This window comes from Falco rusticolus, chromosome 8 (genome assembly GCF_015220075.1).
Source record: "Falco rusticolus isolate bFalRus1 chromosome 8, bFalRus1.pri, whole genome shotgun sequence".
NCBI classification, from domain to species: domain Eukaryota; kingdom Metazoa; phylum Chordata; class Aves; order Falconiformes; family Falconidae; genus Falco; species Falco rusticolus.
In genome coordinates, this window is record NC_051194.1 from 9,492,955 (window position 1) to 9,515,121 (window position 22,167).

The window sequence follows — 22,167 nt, forward strand, 5'->3', positions numbered from 1 at the left end:
TAAATTTACAGAGATGTTATACAGGGAGGGAAGGGTTACTCCATTCATCATTGTTTATTGTGGATTTTCCACATTAAGCACTTCAACAGATTGACTTTAACTTGGAGGGAGTGGGTTTTTTTCAGAACTGAAAATTATTGTTTTTCCACAATTTGTCAGTTTGAGAGAATGAACCAAATATTCTGTGTGCATGTGTGTGAGAGAGTTGGGCTGGGTTGCTTTGGGTGGGTTGGTTGGTTTGTTTTTTCAAAAATAAGATTCTTATTCCTGAGAAGCAGGAGTTGCCATTGTCTGCCCACCGACTTTGAGCATCCTGAAAGAGTGAACGCTAAAAATCTTGTGTGCTCATGCAATGGTACCGTTCCAGTCTAGTGTGTAGAAGCGTTGCCGGAGCTGTATGCAGCACAAGCAACTGAAGTTTACAGAACCAGCCTGGATTGGAAAAGTCTACAGGACCAGTTAGTCATAGACACTTCAGGGAAAGGGAATGCGGCAGAGTTTTTACATATTGTACTGGCGCATTAAATCTTCACTCTTAAGCTAAACAATGCATTTGCTGTTTATCTTAGTAAAGTGATGATCTTCCTGCTTTCCTTTTTCATATCGCAGCCTGCTCCCTTTCCTATTCTCTCCTGACAATAAGCAGCTGCTGTGCAGGAAACAGGGTAACAGAGGTTTCCCTCTTGAGGAGATAACTCACGCAGCTTTATGCAACACAGGCACGAGGATGTGATGCCCTACTCCCCCTTCCCAGCTCCCTCCTTTACAGCATCTTGATATTTGGGACTTACCATTTGCAAGCTTTAAAGATTAGAACACCCTGCCAAAAATGGCAACCTCCTCCTGGTTCTTCGTGACATCTGCACTGGGTGAAATCACTGAACCAAAAATATACACACCATGCAATCCCTCCAGGTTGGGGGAAGGGAGGGAAGGTTGCCTTTGTTTCTGTTTTCAAGTAGTGAAATTAAAGGTATTGGCTGTGATTTTCTGCCTAACATTTCGGATGCTTAGTTCCCATTAATGGGAATTGAAAATGTAAATTACCTGGGATAATATTCTACCTACAATCAATACTTAAGCCAGTGTTTCTCTTTTATCCCTGCTGATGCCTCAGCTAGCAAAGTTACATTTCATGGAGTCCTCTGTGTTTCTCTTTCCCTAATGATTTCCAAAGCTCTCAGTTGTTGATCACTGCCTGAAAAATGACTGCATGGAAAAAGGAGGCAATCTGGAATAATGAGAGACGTGTTACAAAGAAATTTGCTCTGTACTTTACTTACAACATTTCCATAAAAATAATAATTGTTATCTCTATATGACTGCAATAAATGTATTTTCATTCATTCTTCTAAACCCTTTCACACCACAGAGGAAGTTCTGAAGTTCTGATTTATTTGGGGCTTTTTTGCTTGTGTTTTGTTGGTTTTTTTTTTTTAATTTTAGGAAGAAACTCCTGGTTTCAAAAAATTAATAAAACAGTAAGAGCCCTTAGCATCTCACTGCAATTTGGTAAAACTTGACTTCAAAAAGAGAGCTCTGTCATGTTTGTTTGGCAAATAATAAATTCCCCAAGAAAAATGCAATTTCACAAAACACTTAATTTTATTAAATTCAATATATAGGTAAAGCCAAAGGTATAGCTAAAACATGAAGATATATATAGAAAATAATACGTATGTTATTATTCTTGAAAAATTTTATATGCACCCTCTCTATATAAATACATAGATAGATAGATATTTCAAGAAGCCTAACAATTTTATTGCGAGATTTTTTGACGCACTGTTCCGATTTTTTATTTCAAGGAAATTTCAGGCAGATTTTAAGCTGTAATTTTTGCATTCATTATTTTTGCCCCAAAGTTGGAAGATCATCATTTTGAGTCAGCCATGAAGAAAATGTAGTGGATAGCCTAAACCAATGCAGCTACTCAGCTCCGGCACTGACATAAGTCTCTGTCATCTTGAGCAGCTTGGTTGCACAGGGGATACACACACAGTAGACCAGAAGAAACATCCAAGCACATCCAAGAATATTGCAGAGGGTCTACCAAATATTGGCAGCACTTCCAGCTGCACGACTGGGGATAAGTTTGCTCAGACCCAAGCACCAAACCAGTGACTGCTGCAGTGCACTGTCCTTCCTCAGGGAGAACATCTCAGGGATGCACAGGCACATTCTGACCCCAAGCAAGATAAATGCTTTACTATGAGTCCCCAGATTATTGCACCTTAATTTCTTCACTCCTTCCTCCATCCCACAGGGTCACTTGAAAAGGTAGAGGAACAGTGTTCCTAAAAGATGGGAAGCCAAAGGCAATAGCATGCAGGGGACTAAGGTGTGATATACGCATGGGATTGCACCATTTTATCTCAGTGCGGACTTTAAAAGCTTTGTTAGTACAACAGTGAAAAAATCCTATATGCCTCTCCTGTTTCAGTTTCAATGGCTTCCTACTGATTCAACTACTGATTTAACGCTGATGAAGTTACAGAGCCCATCTAAGCCAGTATGACTATTTTAAAAACAATAAGCATGTCCAGAAAGGAGACTGCAGCTGTTTAAGTACACTGAAGTTTAAAAATAGCTGCACAGATGCAATTTCTGAGTGAGGATGAAGGCAACCCTGCGAATGGATGCCCAAAATCTGTAATATAAACCAACCCTAAAAGTTTGTCAAAATAAACATTGCTGCATACCTTGCATACTCTAAAACCTACTTAATTTAACTGACCGGTTCCTTCAGTGCTGCTAACTAAGGTCCTGAACCAGCAAAGCATTTTATAGGATGGAACCAGTCATTTGCTTAATGTTAACCCTGTGGTTTACTGTTTTGCTGAATCCTAACCTCATGGACAGGCAGGTGGGTGCTACTTCTGAATTCATGTTTTGTTCACCATCACCCTGGTTTCATTTTCTCTCTTTTATTTTCTATCAGTACCTTAACAAAACTGTAAATGTCTCACAGCAAATCTCTCTAGAGTCAGAACATAGGACTAGATAAAAGCTCCTGAGCCACAGCACCCCATCCCTGCAGGGTGTAAAAAGTTCAGCATCTGGAGCACAACAGCAGCAAGTCTTGATGTTCAGATGGACACAGGCACGTTATGGCCACACTGGCAAGGTTTAGTCAATAATACACAGAAACTATTCTAGATGAAATGTAGAGTTCAATCTAAATCTAAATTCTCACTCCCCTGGACTAAATATTAGTATCAATTAAACTTTTATGGAATCTTTCACTATCACAAAGAAAAAAACAGAACCCCACCCCCCCAAAATCAGTTAAACCCCCCACTGTATTATATAGCGCAACCATTAGAAAGTTCACCTGAGATGGATTCTACAGCAAAGAATTTATTTCATCCTGATAAAAACAAGAGCCCCCACTAAAATTAATTTTTAGTTGAAGTCTCTTTGTTCAGTAGAATTGAGAAAGTCTGCCCACAGCTCACAGTAATCGTCTTTCACAAACAGAACAACCCGCGTAGAAACACAAAGCAGTTATGGCAGGGACAGGGAGTGCCTGTAATCCAGTTTCTTCAAGGGAAATTCAAGTACCCTAAGAGTTCTTATTCCTCATCTGATTTCTCTCACAAATCACAGGCTGCTCTCTAATGCAATTTTCTGGAGTCTGAGAATCATAAAGTCAAATATGAACAAGTCTAGTGGAAAATCTGTGACGCTAATCTTGGCCTACGTTGTATTTTTAACAGGCACTGAATGTGTGCGCCGGATTATCCAGATGGCCATACAGGAATCATCCTGATAGGATTAAACCTTTGTGCTGAACTCTGCTCCATCTGTTCTCGGAGGTTTGCCTATCGCTATCAGAATACGAATGTTCAGCCCACGTCTAGCACCGCGACTGCAAGCGCCTGTTTACCACACACACGCACACACATATGTAGATGTGCACATACATATTCTTGAGTACTTGATTAGTAATGTGAGATGAAGTTAGTCTGAAATTTACCACTAAAGAAACATATTGGTTTTATTATTTGTTCGAAGAACAAAGTATGCAATATCTAAATTCAAACAAAAGAGCGTTTTTGTTGTTGTTCTGGGACTTGTTCAATTCATTAAACCATAGTACTGCCATAAATTTATAGATGAAGGCATGACTAAACATAAAGCAGCAAGGCTCTTCATCTTTGAAATCTATTAGCGTATGAGAATGTATGACACAATTGCACTTTGAAGATATCATGGTTAAATATTTCAGATTAAAAACCAGCCAACAACAAAACACATGTGTGCACACAGCGTTGGTAGCTGTTATTTGTGGCTCAATCTAGTCACAGGCCAAGAACAAAAAAAGTAATAATCAGTCCCAGTAAAAGAAAAGCTTATTCCCATTAATGTTGCTTTCTGCTTTTATTATCTATTAATGACAGTCTTCTGCATTCATTGTTGCAGCCTGGCAGATGCAGCAAAGATCCATATTCATCACGTGCAAAAAATTGTGCTCAGGCTGTCTCCGTGACAGGTTACGCAGAGCTGCCAACGAAGAGACCAAGGTCCGATGGACAGCCTCAGGTTTCCAGGCCCTGGGCCAAGGGAAAAGGTAGGGAATCTGGCTCTTCCATAAGAAAAGCATCCCAGTGATCTTAAGGTTTAACTAAATTGCTGTCCTGGCCAAAAATACACTACAAACTAATGACTACCTGGGATGGGAACAGTGGCTAAGGAAAATAAACAAAATAATGCAATTGTTGTTATTATTGTTGTTGTTGTTATTAGGGAGGTTTGATTCAGAAATGCAATATAATACTCAGCCCGTGTTTGTGATGGCAGCGGGACAGCAGCGGAGGCAATGTAACCTGAATTGCATTGCAAGCAGAAGCTCTGTGTTGCAAAGACTGAGATCCCCTTGTCTCCCCTGTGCAGTGTCTTTCAGACTGTTTCATCCCGTTGTTTGTGCTGCTCTGAATGCAGGGTCAAGCACACCTTCACAGCCATTTAGGCTTTACTTGCAAAAACACAAGCATAAAAAAATATTTATAGTTCATAGTATTTGTCCAGCAATGACACCACATAAAACCAGCACACTGAAAATCTGAGGAGTGAATACTTTGGACTCAAGCCTACAAATGCTGAGAGAAGTTGTTCTTTCAATGTGTCTGATAAAGTCATGCTATGTTTTTATTTATTTATTTATTTAGGGCCGTATTCAGACCACCTACCTAAGGCATTACAGCATGTAAAAAGTCAGACTCCAGCTCTGGCTGGGCGAGTCAGTCTGCCTAAACTGGGATCTTCTTTGCGCTATACAATGAGCAGAGATGGGCAGACACCTTTGGAAGCTTGGAGACCCAGGAGTTCCACACTGGCTCCCAAAAGTACCAAGGGACCTCGGCAAGATGATATGTAGGTAGGAAGCAGCCAGATGCAACCCCATAAAAAATATTTGGCGGCTGATATTGAACAGGCACCTGACTCTGGGCTTTCCAGCAGGCATCTCTGCTTGGACTCAGTGCTGAATGAGGAGGCAGCACTCACTGTCGCCTTCAAGGTCACAATCCCAGGAAGGGGATAATTTTCCCCAAAGGGCCTCTGATCAGAGTTCCTTTATCTTTCAGTGCCTCAGAAAGCCAAACCTGGTCATAAATAGTTGAGTGACGTTCTCACCTGAATGTACCGCGGCAAAGCGCTGTGACCTCAAACCCCAACCCACTAAATAAAGCTGCAGCTGGAAAGATGAGCAGCGTTGTGGTCAGGCTTGCGATTTACCTCCGAGTGCTGGCCTTCCCTCTCAGCATGGATCAGGTAGCACCAAACCTATGAATTCCATCTGCAAGCCCAAGTTTTCCGTGAACAGTAGCACGAGCTTTCTGTTCCGTCTCCAGCAGCAGGGGAGAGCTAGCACATCTGCTGCCATTTCACAACCCAAAAGGGACCTCTGTGGGAAACACACTTTGCTTTTTCATGGGATAGATACAGAACCTCTGAGAGAGTTGCTGCAAAACCATAATGATATGGTATTAACCAAACATAATTAATTTTTAATTTCCTTATACATCCATTGCTAACAGACACTTCCAACGGTAGCACAGTAAAAAGCACACAGGTTCCTGCAGCATTTGGGACCAAATTTTTGGAAGCATCCATCTATCCAGTGGTTCCAGTAAGCATCTGATGGAATTTTCAAAGCACCTGGCAGACAGGCATAGAAATTCTGTAGCCAGAGTTTTAAAATTCCCACTAAATATCTATCCACAGCTTTAGGCACCTTGGTGCTTTGAGAGTTAGGATTTAGGTCCAAGAATTTCCAAAAAGATTGCTTTGGGGTACCTACTCTTTTGGGTAACCACCTGACTCTCAAAAATTGATCAGAAAGTCCTAAACATCCACCTCATGAAGGACAGTATCTTGTTAAGCAGCTCACACTGGCTCTTCCACCTTAATTTGCAGATCTAAATGTTTGCATTGCTTTTGAGAAATAGTTTTAAACTGCTAAATTTCAGACAAGTTTTTCATAAAACTTTATTCTTGATCTTTTTAATAAACTTCCTAACCCTATTCGCTTCCCTCAATGAGGTCATAAACCAGTGCTGCTTATATTACAGTCACTTCCATGCTAAAGATTTGTCACAAAGAGAACTATAAATTCATGGAATGAAGGTGGAAAGCAGAAAGGACTAATTGTGAGACACAAAGCTTTCTGGTTATGCTCAGCAAACAGTTTGGGTTAGGAGTCTAAAAAACACTTTATGAAGTTGTACTACTGGCTTTAATGAAAGCACGCTTTTTGCAATGCCATGCACTCCTGAAAAATCATGTATTCTGGATCTGGGCCAAACACAAAGCCTGTCTCCATTCCAGTATTAATTATTAGTAGTTTATTTTTATTCTTTACTACTAACATTAATAATTTTCAGATGGCAACCTAGATTAGAATAACCGCTCCAAACATCCCACCCTGGTGGGTTCCATTTTCTGCATCAGTTTCTTGGCTTATGCTGTTAACTCATTTCCTTGGATCTGGGGGAGCTTCGTCAAATACTGGTTTTGCTGGGGAAACACTTGGCAGGCACCCTGCAATGGACAGTAAGGGACAGACTTGAACGCTCACACCAGCCTTCTCTCAGTTCAATGAGACTATGTACAGCCTGAGACGCAAAAAATACTGAGCTCATTATTTGTGAAGCTTTCTAATCAGAATATTCTACATGACAATTTGGTGGAAAATTTTCATCTAAATAAAACTTTGACCTTGAGATTGTTAGCACTCAGCTGATTCACACATGGACACATGTTCCATGGGAACAGAGACCTTTCATAGTCACCAGTTGCTTTGGGGTATTTAAATACTGGGATGCCTAACATGAAACATTTGGAAGTGTCCAGATACCTGCAAACTGCTGTGAATAGCATTCCTTGATAATCACGACCTTTCAGGACATCCACATGAATCCTCAAAAAATCACTAGTTCTTGGCTTTCATTTACAAACCACAATTCACAAAACCCTTTTCCTTTGTACTCTGCCCAAATCAGCAGGGGACTGGAGAGAAAAAAGCATCTTTTCCCTACATAACAACAATAAAGGTATCCTATAATAAAAAGCTAAGTTAAAGGAAATTGTTGAGAAATAATATTAATCATAGTACAATAATACAATGTTTCATCATTTGCTAGTGTGCACATTTTGGAACGCTGGAAAAACAACGTCTGGCAAAACTTCCCTGCCATACGGTGCAGTATCTCTCAAACATTTCTCTAATCCTAATGTCATTCTTCTCCCCTACGATGCCATTGTTTTAGTGACATGGTGGCCAGCATAGCAAATTGAAATGTAATGAATGCTCATTATCTATGAATATTCATTGCCTATTTGAGTGCTACTGAGTGTTCTCCTGTAGTGGTAGCTGTGAAGCTTCTGCCAAACAGAGTAGCTAAGGTTTTTCTACTTGCATGACTGTACTCTGATTCCTCTGAGGTCTGGAGAGAAACCTCAAACCTTCAGAAAGTGGTTGGTCTAACTCTCCAAATAAGAGCCAACTCTCATGGTGGTTGGAGAACTTCCATCTGAAATTTTCTCCCTTATCTGTCTGCTGTTACAAAATAGGGTTATTTCACCTGCATCTAAATCTGCATCAAATTTTAATGACAGTTTTCCCCGTTTTCTTCTTTTTGCAAATTTAGGAACACAGTTCTGAAAGCTCCTATGGGAAATTCACACAGTGTGCTCTTTCTTCATCCAGGTACTATTTTTCCATGAATTCATGACATCCTCGTAACAACAGAGGGTAACAACATATCACAGCTTGACATTGTTCAGGTATTCTGGGGGAAGGGCTGTTTTATTTTTCATTTACTTGAAAAACATAAAGGGCAGCTGCTCACAGCTAGGAACTGCCACACCTTATCATTTTAAAATCCAGGTGTACCCTGCTTCTGTTGTAGCATTTTTTCCTTTTTCAATTAGACATGACACTAGATCCTTGATATGGGACTGTCAAGCAGGAATCCTTTCTAACTGTGGCAACTGAACTACCCAAACTTGACTTTTCAGGAGGCATTTCCATGGGCATTATATACCAGCAATCCTTTTTATTAGAGACTAGAATACTTCAAATGGAATCTCTTAAGTCTCCTGCAACATGGTGGCAGCAGTTAGTACGTATATGTTATGACATAATGTTTATGTAGTGAAAAAAAAAATAATCAGAAACTCACACCTCCGACTTCAAGAAATACCTACAGCATAACAGCAGAACTGAAATTCTGGAATCTCCTTATCCAAATCAACCATTAAAAATCCACTTGCCAAAAAATTGTTTAAATCTTGTTTACATTTAGCCTCAGACTAAAAATAAATTTTGAAAGATCAAAATTGCTGCAGCCAGATATTCTAAGCTTTTGAGTACCTCTCCTTAATGGCTGATTTATGACCTAGACAAATAGAAACAGATGATTTTTTGCTTTCTGTTTTATGAGACTGGCTGTGAGAAGGGGCAGCTCCACCTACCCACCCACCCAGTTCTTGTGAAATTCTCAGTAATACTCAACGAGAAAGCAGGAGGCTGGGCCTGCAGATCGCTACTCTGCCCTGGTGAAGATTAAAAAAAAAAAGACATCAGCATAATTCAGTGGGGCATAATTTCGTTAACATAGTTTTGACTACCTAAATTGGAGCTGTACAGATCTGAGCTCTGCTGTGGTTTGCCAACATGATGGATCCCATGATTTGCTCCTGAAGGGACCATCTCGATCACACAGCCTGACATCCTGCGCAGCACCCACCGAAGAGCCTCACCCAGGAATTCCTGGATGAGGAATTACTCAGATCTTTAACACCTCTCCCTGAGCTGCCATACACTTTTTAGGAAGATACCATGTCCTAACTTAACATTTGCAACCTGCAGGAAACCTGCCACAGTTTTGGCAATTTACTTCAACGGTCCCCAGAGTTAAAATCTTGTTGAGATCATATTGAAGTCTTTATCTTCAAATTCTCTCAAGTGAAGCACCTTAACTTTCTGGCCATGTTTTGTCTCTTCAGAAGGACAAATTCTCTAGCTTCATCTGAGTGCACATACTGGACTAATCCAGCCCTGGTGTGCTCGCTTAGAAACATACAGTAAGCCCAAAGGACAGCGAAGAGGTTAATATTATATGCTCGGTAAGGTCAAGCTCCAAGAACACATAACAAGTCATTATGTAAAAAATTGCCTGAATTTATGACTCACTGCATTTATGAAGGAACCGATATGAAAAAGACAACTTGGCAAAAGTGAAGAAAATGATTTCCAGCTTGAAGTTTTGCAATCCTTCAGTATATCAAGGCTCACTTATTGTTATTACTATCCATGTTGTGCAATGTTCTGAAAGTCACATTTTTTCCCTTGTGTATGCATAGAGATGTCCAACAACCCTAGGTATTCTTCCCTCATACAAAATAAATTAGAAAGCAGACGTAACTCAGAAAAACATACAAGATCCCCTCAAGTAGAGTGGTAGAATCCTAATATTTTTTTTTCAATATTTCCCTTCTAAATAATAAATCAACCCCACTGCATTTCTCTATGCAGAATGATATGGTGCAGCAAAGCTTGTGTGTTTATATTTTCCACATAATCATGAAAACATTAAGTGAAACACTAAGATATAACAAGTGCTTCCACCCATAGATTAAACAAGTCAAACATTAAAGTCTCTTTGTTTAAACCTGGCCAGTTTGTGAATGCAGTAGTCCCTTACTTTGATTAAGAACCTGAACCTATACCATCTAAGGGTAAAATGTATCAAGTTTTGAACATTAACCTTTCTCAGCTTGCTAGTATTTTTTGCTTCAGTCAATATTCTGTCTTGTATTAACAATTTCATCAACTACCATGGGCACATGCAACACACCAAGGGATTCAGGGTTAAAATGGAACTGATAGGGGCATCCTCTTCATGACTCAACGTTGTGGCAAAGCCATTTATAGCACAAAAAACAGGTCACAACATCAGATTTCTGAGCATCTTTCAGGAATCACCAACTGGTGGGCCCAGCACATGCAGCTAAATTCAAGGTATACAATAACCATTCTCAACAATTTTGTTCCAGTCAGACTAGGTAACAATGATACTTAAAGGCACTCAGTCTCAAGGCTTTATTTTAAAGATTATTGTCTCAAAATAGTTCACAAGGGGGAGGGAAACTTTCCTTTTTTATTAACCTAAATAGAAAGCCTCTAGTCAAATAAGACACAGCCTAGTGATCATTTTTGCTTTCAAATCTGAAGATTTAGTGGAAAATCTGTGAACATACCTACTGTGGTGACTATGGGCTCTCAGATTGCCCAGGACAGGCAGGATTGGCAAGAAAAGCTCTTTACATTTTCCACTGTTAACAAGAGGGTCTACCTGATGTACCCAGCTGAGGCACAGCAACTACTACTCTTAATTTGCTGCAGGAGGTTTTGCACCTGCAGACAGCAAACTGTCTGAATCACTCATTACTATCGTGTACTAAAACAACATTGTAAAAGCTTAACTGTCTCAGGTACCACAATAGAGTGATCAAATAATCCAGCCATGCACTATCATTTCCAGTATAAGTATAATAATAATGGTTTTGTTATATATTGACCTATTTTAGATACATATACACACACACACAGAGATTTATGTATATTTCATAGTAAAGTAATGGCAGGACTTTGCTTTAAAAATCATGGTTGTCTCTGCTTCCATCTTGAAATTCTGACATAGTCTTACAATTTGTCCCTATTTCTACCCTGCATCTTTCCTTCTTTTGCTGCTGTTGAGCTGACTCAGAACTGAATCGCCAACAAACCTTACCAACCACCTAATTCTTCAGCGCTTTCCTATGGAGGAAGAGGAGGAAAGAAAAGGAAAAGAAATAAAACTGTCCCTTTAAAAACCCAAGCATTTAAGCTGCTTGTCAGTTGTCTTCCTGACAAGGCCACTTGAATGTATTCAGGAATATTTGCATAAATGCTCACAGTGAGTTCACCGTGGCAGCTAGCGCTAATGGTACATAAAGTAATTTAGTCACTTCTCTTAGGCATCCTGTCAGGGTGATAAGCACCCCCTCTTTGCCTTGTTGCATATTAGATCATTAGATAATAAAGTGTTAGAGCATGCAAACTGACAGGGTCTCGGGGACTATCATTTTTTGAGGGCATTGCATTCTGCCAGTGAGGAAAAATAATAGAGAAACTGATGCTGCAATTGGCTTTACATTCTTGTAAAGTCATTCAAACATTTGGGGTAAAAAAGAATTTTTACTTTGCAGCAATATGAGAGTTTTAACTGGAACCTTTGCAGGCATCTGCAGTGGTGGACTTCATGCTGGTAAACTTGAAAAGAGTTGTTGCAAACCCTGTCAGAATTCCCCCCTTCCATAAGCTAGTCACTTCAATTGCATTGGCAAGATTTTGCTTTTAAAATTGACACCCTAGAATGAACTACAAGCTGAAATACATTCTACTGGTTGGGGCCTATTGGCTCTTCACTATACATCTTACTATATATGTACAATTTAGAAAGGTCAACCACACCGGCTTTCTGGTTTACCATAAAAACAAAATAAGCGAGGATCCAACTATTAGTGAATGAAAAAGTGATAATTATTGAAAACCCACAGATTACTGTGGCTTACCCTATTTATGCCACACAGAGATGTATGAAATAATTGGCCTCTGCCAGCTATTACTTTTGAAAGATAGATATATTTATTTGAAATACAAGCTTCTTAACCCGCTGGTTTCAAGGAGGACAGTGTGTGGATATGTAACCATGATCGAGGTTCCTAATTATACTCAGAGACAAGCTACAAAAAGGAACTTTCATTTTACTGTCTGACAAGCAAGATATAAATAGACATGTGTTGGATGTCCCAAAAATAATCCAGGCTACCTGCTAATGAGATGGTAAAACCCAAATGTGGAGACACCAGGCTCCTGCGTGGCTCAGGAGATAAAGCTTTCTTTCCAGCTTTTTGGCACCCAAAGTCTCTTTTAGGTGTCACAAACTGCAACTCCACGTTTAAGAGCAACATGTCCCAACACAACTTTGTAAGGAAAAATAGTCTGGGTAGTGTCTAACTAAACTAGGCAACCAGCACATGTCTTGCTACATCCTCTCTCCTCTTTTGCCTATCCTTGCACAGCCAGGCATTTATCTCTATTGCAACTGGATATTTGCACTGAAAAGTTAAACATCTAGAAAAGTACATGGGAATACATTTGGTCAAGGGCATATTACAGTTAGATCCCAGCGATCCTAAGTTGCTCACCAAATCAATGAAGCAGAGACCAACAGCCATGACTACGTTAGTTTCCCATCTGACCACTTACAGATACTGCTCAGGTCAACCTGCCTCCCCAAAAGGGGGCAGAAAAGCTGGAAAGAGGAAAGGTGAACAGTCTCTGCTGCTTACACTTGAAGATAACACCAAAGACAAAAAGTCCAAAAACTGAAGAAAAATAATATACTTCAGGTCTCAAACTAAAAGTAAAAATTAATTTCAGTGGAGGAAACTGTCATCTGTTCCAACGCATCTTAAGGTTTGTGGTGGTTGCCAAAAATTCAATAGCATTAAGTTCATTTGAGACATTTTCTAATTTTTATTTTTATTCAAGTTAAGTATTTTAGACATCTAATAACAACACTTAAAACAGTTACTGGATTATTTTTTTATAACTTTTTCCCCCCTGTCTCTTGGACTCAGATGTGCATAGAATACCTGGATTGAAGGTTTTAGGCTAAAAAGAAAGGTTCCCTCAAGCCTTTGAGAAGAGTGTAATTTTGTAGTGTGGAGGTTGCTATTCAAAAGCAAGAATTTACTAGCGGTTGCTTTATGAGGTTGCTTGAGAGGTGCCTGAGAAAGTAGATTAGAAAAGTCACCTTTCCCACAAAATGTACACACAGAGATATTTTGCAGATGTTGACTTTTAATGTTAGCATAGTAACTTAGGTTTATGTAGAGACGTAAGCATAGCATTATCTTTTTTTTGTTTCTTTTTGCTAACAGAATCCCTCAGGTAGTAGGAGTGGGAACAGCAGCTGTGATAAAATGAGATGCTATTACACCACGCATGGGGATAAGAACATTTACGTATGAGAAAGTTAAGTATTGCCTTGACCAAAAGCATGCACTGAGAAGACTGCAATGAGGGGTGGGAGAAAAAAAAAAAAAAAAAAAAAAAAGATATATACCTGCTAAGTAGATGCCAAGTAAAAAACAGGGGTGTTTTTTTGAAAGACTAGACTTAATGGAAACATTAAAAAGTTGAACAGAGAGGTTTCCTTTTGTAAATTTCTGCTTTCTGCTAATTAATAGAGACAGAGTTCGTACATTCTTTAGAAAAATTCAAGAAAAATTATGACAGTGGTTTGTTTATTAAATTAGGTTGTTGGCAGGATGAAAAAAATTTCTATAACATGAATTATGGCTGAAAATGGCTCATAGCCTACATAAAAAGTTAGAGCTAAATAAATACAGATGTAAGTTATGTTTATATAATGAGAAATGCTGCTGAGCTAAGAATTTTAGGTTAGTAAGTGTGAACTACAGACCCGATTCTGCAAACACTTATCAATACCCTCAACTTTACTGACACAAGAAGCCTCATTGATCCCAACAGGACCATATGTGTGCATAATCTTAAATATATGCATAAGTGCTTGCAGGGCTGATGCCTGAAAGCATAAACAGAATAGAAAGCTATTTCCACAAGAATTCACTGAGTAGTAGAAACCTGCTCATTTGCCCATTTCTCAGTATTAATAATTTCTTTTAACATATCTAGTTAACATTTTTCTGAGTGGCATTTGCTTTCCCAGAGAAAATTTTATCTGGTTTCTTCAAACTCTTTGGAAAAATCTATTTAATTATTCATCAGATCCTTGGCAAATATTTGTGAAAGAAACCAGCATAAAGGACTGGTGCCTTCTACACACAACTACTTCAATGGAAGCTGAGGATACACATCTCTTAGAGGAGCAAGCACCTATTGAATTTAGGATTACAAACAGCTTTGAAGACAAAGAGCTATTCTACAGAGCTGGAACAGGGAGAAGGGAGTGAAATGCCCTCTGTTTTTGTTTTGTTTTTCAGTAGTAGTCATCAACTTTGAGGACAAAGAGCAAAACAAAACATTAATCAAATCCAGATTTTTCCAAGTACATTTGCACTCAACAACTCTCATTTTAAGCACCTACAGTCACCAGCAGATGTTCTCTTCCAGGACCAGCTGATTTTACGGAAGATTACTGTCCCTCAGGCTGCTTCTAGCCACGTGCCCCCATCCCACCCTTCCTGGGGTTTATTGTCCTTTCAGAAAAGCCAGACAAATTGCCTTGCACCATTTCTCCTTCAATCATTTCAACAAAATAAGCTAGACTGGCAAAGAGTTATTATTTAGACAGTTTAACTCAAATTAACTTCTTTGGACTGAAGAAGACTAGGGAGCAAGCAGACAACTATCTTAGCTGGCATGTCCATGGTGGAGAATAGCCTGCAGCAGGGAGGAGATACAAGCAGCTGTGGCATGCAGGGAAGAGCAGCTTCCGCAGCTGGCACAGCTGGAGCCAGAAGAGAACAGTCATCCATGGCTTGAGTAAGCACATGGATTTCCAAAAGGGCTCTGCTTTCATTTAGGGCAATTCAAAAGAACAGCTGTATCTCCTAGAGAGCTCAGCCCTCCATAGCTAGAAGAAATCCAATCTGAAATTTGGGTGCTGAGCACTTCAGAAAATATGCAACATTCCTTTAGATGCAGAGTCAAAAATAAAGGTAATTTGGGAAAGACCAGACTCCAACTTTGGGTGCTGAATAGATGCAACCAAAAACAAAAAAAAAGAAATCACCACACTTTGCTGACACACAGGAGAGACTCTGCACCCACATTTGCTTGCTGGTTTGTCATTTCACTACATTTATGGTTGACCAACTTGAAAGATTTCCCCTTTGGTCTGGAGGCCAGTCTCTTTAAAATATACAGTCCCAAAGGTATAAAGTGTTACAGGACAATTTGAAACCACTAGCCAGAGACACAAACCAAATAAATCCACATTTAAAGTAGCAATGCCAACCAATGAAAATGATATGCCTACCATGTTCCAGATAAGAAGGCGTACCTTCCGAGGGATCAAGTCTTCGAGCTCTCCGCCCGTGCTTGGAATTGTTGTGTACAAACATATTGTCCGACACTGCCAACACATGGCCATCAACATTGACTGTTGTAGACACCACGACCTGCAAGCACAAGAACAAAATGGAGGAAAATTTGGAGAGATATATGTATGTTTTTTAAGAAGCACAGAGTGTAATAAACTCAGTTAAATAAATAACAGCTGGGAGCTGTAGAAAATTGCATAGCTATTTCGCATAATAACTGGTGCTTATGCTGTACAAATCTAACAAGAGACGCTATTGATGAGTGGGTCTTTGGCATTGAAAGCTTTTGATGCAGTTTTAAGTCAAATTGCAGAGTTTGTAGCTGCATGGCAGACGGCACACTGTTAACCATCATTTTAACAAGAGGATCTTTATTAAGTATTTTTTTCCCCTATATACAAGGGCAGCTGTGTTTCACCCTAAATTATCCTTCGGTTTCCATGCTGAAGTAGATAGAGCTGTTGACATTGCAAATGAGAATTGATTCAGAATAAAAGAAAACAAAAGTTATTTTGTGAAGCTGTAATGAGAGTTGTTGCATGCCTCCCCCCCTGCCCCCCCCCCCCCACACACACACTACTTTTCACTCAGTACAGTCACTACAGGTTGATGAACTCGCCCAAATTTCTCCTGAGCTCTATCTTAGGGAGTACATATAGGTATGTTTGTGTACACATGCATGCTTGACAGTGGGGTCTTGATGTGGAGAACACAACCCTATTCATCCAGCGTTAGAATTATTTGTATTTCTCAACTTATCTCAATGTCAACACCTGGGATCCGGTTTGAGACCAGGGGAGGGAGACAGAGAAGCAGTGCCCTGGAGGCAGGTTCCGACACTTCTGCTCCCCAGAGCAGCCAGGAGCAAGAGAGGAGCCAACTCAGTGGAGCCAAACAGGGAAGTGTTGGGTCCACAGCAGAAGACCCAATTGCTCAGGGCTGCCCAGAGGAACCTCTCACCCTTGAGGCTCAGCAAGCACCATCCTACAGGAAATCCCTGTTCAGGCTGAGGGCACCCAAGCCATGAACCATTGCGGAGGAAATGGGGGGATGCGTGAGGCGAGTCCCTGGCAGAGCCCAGAGCTCATCGCACCAGGTCCCCTCCCACCCCACTCAGACCAAGCAACCTCATCGCCTCCTTGGCTTTCATTCAGCCACCCTCTCCCACAGCCTTTTCCCAACAAAGTATGGAATTCCCAGGGTTTTACCCCTGCCAAAGATCTGGCCTTCAGCTGGCTGCTGGTTTGCCAGGAGTCTGCACACCTTCGAGAACTTCAACTAAAACAATAAGAAGAAATGACCTACACTTCTCCTTACATTAAACAGGGAAAGGGATTAAAAACTGAAACCCACAGAGATATGTTTATTCATGCGACCTCTTACAACCAAATATAATAATTGTCTGTTAATTGCAGTTTCAGCTCCCACCTCATGCTTCGACATGTGAAACAGCAATCAGCAGCTCCTGTTTAATCCACCTATTATGTTGACTAATTAACTTTGCTCGACAGTTTATTTCTTCCTCCATTATCAGCCCCTGTCAGCCGCAAGCACACTGCCGCAAAGGGGGACCTCAGCCCTTTTGATTGATCACCGATAGATTGACATGCAGATTAATTTAATTAGAATCACCTCACTTGAGAAATGAAAGACAATGGCAAGGGGGCTAATAGATCTGCTCTTATAATGAGGCAAGCCTCCAGAGCCACGGCAGAGGATTTCTGATTTATTTTGCTGAATTCCCCAGTCGCTCTGAAAGGCTCTCGCTTTAATTGTTCTTGGTTTTGAGAGGCTTTAGCCTCTGAAGAGGTGAAATGCTTTACAAGGATTGGCAAACATTGCTTCAACTCTCTCAGGAAGCTGCTGCCTCTCAAAGTTGGTCAAATGGGGACACTTAAAGGATCGCTTACAACAATTCAATTTCATCATTTGAATTGGATCTAAAAAAAAAAGTTAAAGAAAAAAAATTCCATCTATTTCTCACCACCAATTAACATGCTCAAAAATATAAAGTAAGCAAAGCTGCTAAACTGCCCATAGCTAATCCTGAAGTCTTTGTCTTTAAAAAGAGGAATACAAAAGAGAGTAGATTACATCTAAAGGATCCTAAAACCCTCTGACAGAATGGCATTCCAGGCAATAGATTTTTGTGCATGTTTTAAGTGAAAGATATTAAAATACAGAATAAATGATTCCAGAGCTCTTACAGATGGAAATTTGGGAAAAAGAAAGCACCAAACACTACAGGTAAGTTTTTCTGAAATCAAACTAAAGGGGAAAAAAACCCAAGCCCTATATATAAAATTCCAAAAGGGATTTCAAAAGTAATTTATCCAATGCATTCCTTAGGGATAGAATAAAGTTTATGATATTTTCAATAAAATATGATCTTATAGTAAGTGGCTTAGGGTTTGCAATCTTATTTGTGCACTTGCAACTATTATCAATTCTTTGCAACTGGGATTTTGAGCCACCAAATCCTTAGCTGGCATTGCCTGTCATAGCTCCATGATTTATGCCAGCTCCTTATCTTCTTCTATGGGTCTGCTTAGATGCATATGAAAATTAACATTATTACAATTAATAACAATGGCTACAACGTAAAATATTTTCCCCAATCCTAAAGCCATATAGGGACACACAGATTTCCCATTGAAGCTGATCAATACTGTGCTGAAATCTGAACTTTTGGATGCTTCTAGAAATAGGATTCCAGAAAAATAATGGCTCACAAGTAATAATAGCAAGGTAAGCCTCAAACCTGTGAAAGCTGTATACACCAGTAGCTGTCTCTATACATGCACCTTTCTAGGGAAGAACTTGAGGAAACAATCCTAGTGAGGTCAGTTTCATGTGAGTAGAAATCTACATTTAATTTTCCCCCTCTCAGGTTTCTGAAACTGTTGATGCAACATATTTTGAATTACTTAACAGTGCCTTCCTACCTGCCTCCTGAACAGAGTTTGATTTACTACAAAGAGACCACATTGGTGTGGTTCTTCAGTGTCGTTAGCAGAAGCAACTATAAAAGGAATCCCCAAGAGAAACTGTTTCTAGTCTCAGGAAATGCAGGGGAAAAAAAAAAAAAAAAGTGGTTACTCTTATGTATCTGTCTGGAAAAAAAATGATTATTCATAGTGCACCTGTAAGAAGCAGTACATGCTTACTACTCAATTCTTTAAATGCAAAATATCATTAATACAGGAATGCTGAACCAACACTGCACTAACGAAATATTATTGTCCCTGATGATTAACAGAGAAAAAATATACCTTGAATATTGTGTGCCACAGTTACATACTTGGATTGCTACAGAGCACTTACATACTTACAGGTTCTACTCATATTTTTTAATCTAAAAAAATACTACACTCTTCTCATTTTGATTTTGAAACAACTGGGATATGTTCAAGTTAAAGCACATGCTAAAACTAATTTGTGGAGAAATCATAAAATTAGGGGGAGGGGAAAGCCAAAGTATATGTGGAATGGGCACCGAGGCATCCTAAAACACACACCATAGCAAGAGGGAAAGGCACACTACAGTTTAATAAATGATTAATGAGGTGCTGACACATTAATGTAAGCACAGGGACAACCAGGCCTGCCAAATCTCAAACCTTTCCAAATTTTGTCAACAAAACACAGTTTTAATTTGGGACAGGCAAACATGGAAAATGATTTTGAGCTTTAGCTTTAGCCCTTCATAGATTTCGAATTTAAATCCTGTATCAACACCAGGCAGACAGAGGTATGAAAGAAACACACCAGTTTACAACTTTCTTCAATGAAGTTGGCACTATCAACTGCATTAACGTATCATGGCTCTGTGAATTGTTCTGCCTGCCATTAAATAGTTCAGTTTGTGAATACTTTGGGCTTAGTTAAAAAAAAAAATAAAGAAATATTCAGACACCAGGAGCCTGGAGATCAAGCTATTTATCCACGTTTAGCACTCGACCTGTTTATTTGTTATAGTACTTCACCTAATATATCAAAATTAAGCATTGCATGACTCCTCATTTTTAACCACAGCCCATTAAGCTTTGCTAACTGATTAAGACATAGCATGTTCCTTGTGCTTTCAATTTTCTCCAATGTATGGTGAGGGATCTGATATTTTTGTGATGTCCCCAACATCTAGCGGCAAAGGCAGAAAAAATCTGATTAAGACTATTTTCAGGTTTGAAGCTTGTTGCCAACATTAAAGTAACTCCACCATTTGCTGCTCCTCTGAAAGCTCTGCAGAAACAGCCAGAGCAACATCTTTATTTCCATCACCACTTGGTGACCTCTTTCTACAATGTGTTGACTTCTTTAGTCTAGTAACTAAAAATCACTCTCAGTTTAACAAGACACTTAAAAAGGTGCCTAACTTAAAGCACATAAGTACAACACATTCAGTAATTTTGCTCACGTGCTCAAGGACAGGCTGGGCACTTAATTACCTTGTTGAATTGGGCCACAGCTCTCACAGCTATTTTCCAGCCTCTTTTTTTTTGTTTCCCCTTTCCCTTCTCTGGGGATGGAGCCTTGTATGTCCAAATTCCATTATCTGGGATTCATGAAGCGTCATCTCTGTCTCTTATGCAAATTTGCAGTAAGACACAAGTGGCTTCATTTCAAGCATGAGTGGCAGCATCCCATGGAGGCAAACTAGCAGCCTAGGCCGAGGAAGAAGTTGTGGTAACAGAATGAAACAGCATGGCAATTTCTAACTGACTTTCAAGGTTTTCATAATAAATGAATGTTTGGGGGTTTATGCAGTGACTCAGTCTGAAAAGTTTCCTCTAAATTAAAACTTGACATGTGTCAGTTTGCAAGCAGTTGTGTTAAAACAAGAACAAGATAACTAGGGCACCTGGGTTTCATTAATTACAATAACATACAAAACTGTTTAGGTTGTATAAACGAGTTTTTAGTGCTGAAAAATAAAATCTGTGTCGAGTTCACTCATGTTACTGTCTACTTGGTAGTATTATTATTACCAATAATTGGGGCACTACAGCCCATCCCACTGATACTGATGACTTATTGTGATGAAGAATACAAAACTAGACTGAGCATTTGCTCCATGGGGTTTCTGGAATAAAAAGGATAGGCTGGACAAAGGTGACAATACCTCATATCACCAAATGTTTTGTGCAGCTGGGCTGATGAAACACAGATTAAATGATTTTCTCAAGGACAAGCAAAGAGTCTGTAGCAAGTTGCAAACTCAACTGTCTTGAATGCCTGCACAGTACTTGACTTCTCTCTGTCTCCTTCTGCTAATAGAGACATAACTAATGCAGCCAGGGCCAGCACTGCTCCAACACACACTTTTGCTGGCACTTGACACTACTCCAGTTGTCACATGCCTGGACATCTCAGACATACAGAGAAATGTATTTCCTTCCAAGCCCACAAATGCTTTTATATTAGGCTTTTTACACTACTATATTTGCATGCAAAGTTCAGGATAAAACTTCCTAATTGATTTCTATATATGAGTCCGAATGAAGTTTCACACACAGGTCACCCGAACCAAGATATAATCTGCCACTTTCCTGTACTTTCTTAACCTCTCTTATACCATATGGTAATCAGACAATTCCCTACTGAAGGAAAAAAATATAAAACCTACTAAGAAAGGAAATTTTCTGCAAGGCCAGTCCTTAGTGCAAGACTTGTGTCCCTGGCCCTTCACTGTTTCTCCTACGAAAACCATACCTGCATTCTAACAACTCCTGGCAACTTTTGGGGACTGATGAATGAGGGACCACAGCCAAAAGATGGACAAATCTCTGGGCAGCTTAACAGTCCAGCACAGACAGGGGAATGAAGTAAAGGAAGGGAAAGTCTCCTTTTGTGTGTATGTAAAATGAGTTATGTCAGTATTTCAAAAGTATCTGGAAATACCTTACTCTTATGGCTTTTAATTGGAACTTTGACATAACTATTAGAGACCTTATAAGTCACTGGCAACTTTTCAAAGCTAGCTGATAGCAAACCTTCCACTGACTTCACAGGGGCCCAGATTTCTTTCAGTTTCTATACAGCATTGTATCAAACATCTATGTGTATCATATCATTGAGATATGCTTGGTCCTTTTCATCCTAAGAAACGATAGATGAAGCCTGGTCTCTAGAGTCTGGCTGTCTTATTTTAAGAAGTCTATTGCTAAAAGAGCAACAAGTTCAAAATAAATTAAAAAAAAGAAGAAAAAAAAAAGAAAAGAAAAGAAACAAAAGCAGCTATTGTAAAACAATAAGCCTGGGCACTTAACAGAATGCTACAAGCTTCAATACAACCCTGTATTATAGTATGAGTGTTTCGCTTGGCTGAAAGTGATTAATTTCTTGAAAATGCTAAGGTCACACTAATTGACATGACCTGCGTAATTAAGCAGTCTCTGTTTACACACGGAAAGCTCAACTGCTGTGAAGCTGGGTTTGTATGACAGAATGTCTTTACAAGTCAAGAGATCAACAACCTTTCCTATGTCTTACCTACTCGCCGACACAGGCTCCTGATTGCTG

The 22,167-nt window shown here is 39.6% G+C and overlaps 1 protein-coding gene across 4 annotated transcripts in view; it reads right to left on the bottom strand.

Annotated features, from left to right (window-relative positions):
• The window catches only part of EBF1 (EBF transcription factor 1), a 280,578-nt gene that overhangs the window by 80,399 nt on the left and 178,012 nt on the right, over positions 1-22,167 (bottom strand). For all 4 annotated transcript variants that reach the window (XM_037398542.1, XM_037398540.1, XM_037398541.1 and 1 more), the window contains exon 8: positions 15,582-15,723. In XM_037398542.1, coding sequence (XP_037254439.1) covers positions 15,582-15,723 — 142 coding nt within the window. The remainder of the gene's footprint in view (positions 1-15,581; positions 15,724-22,167) is intronic.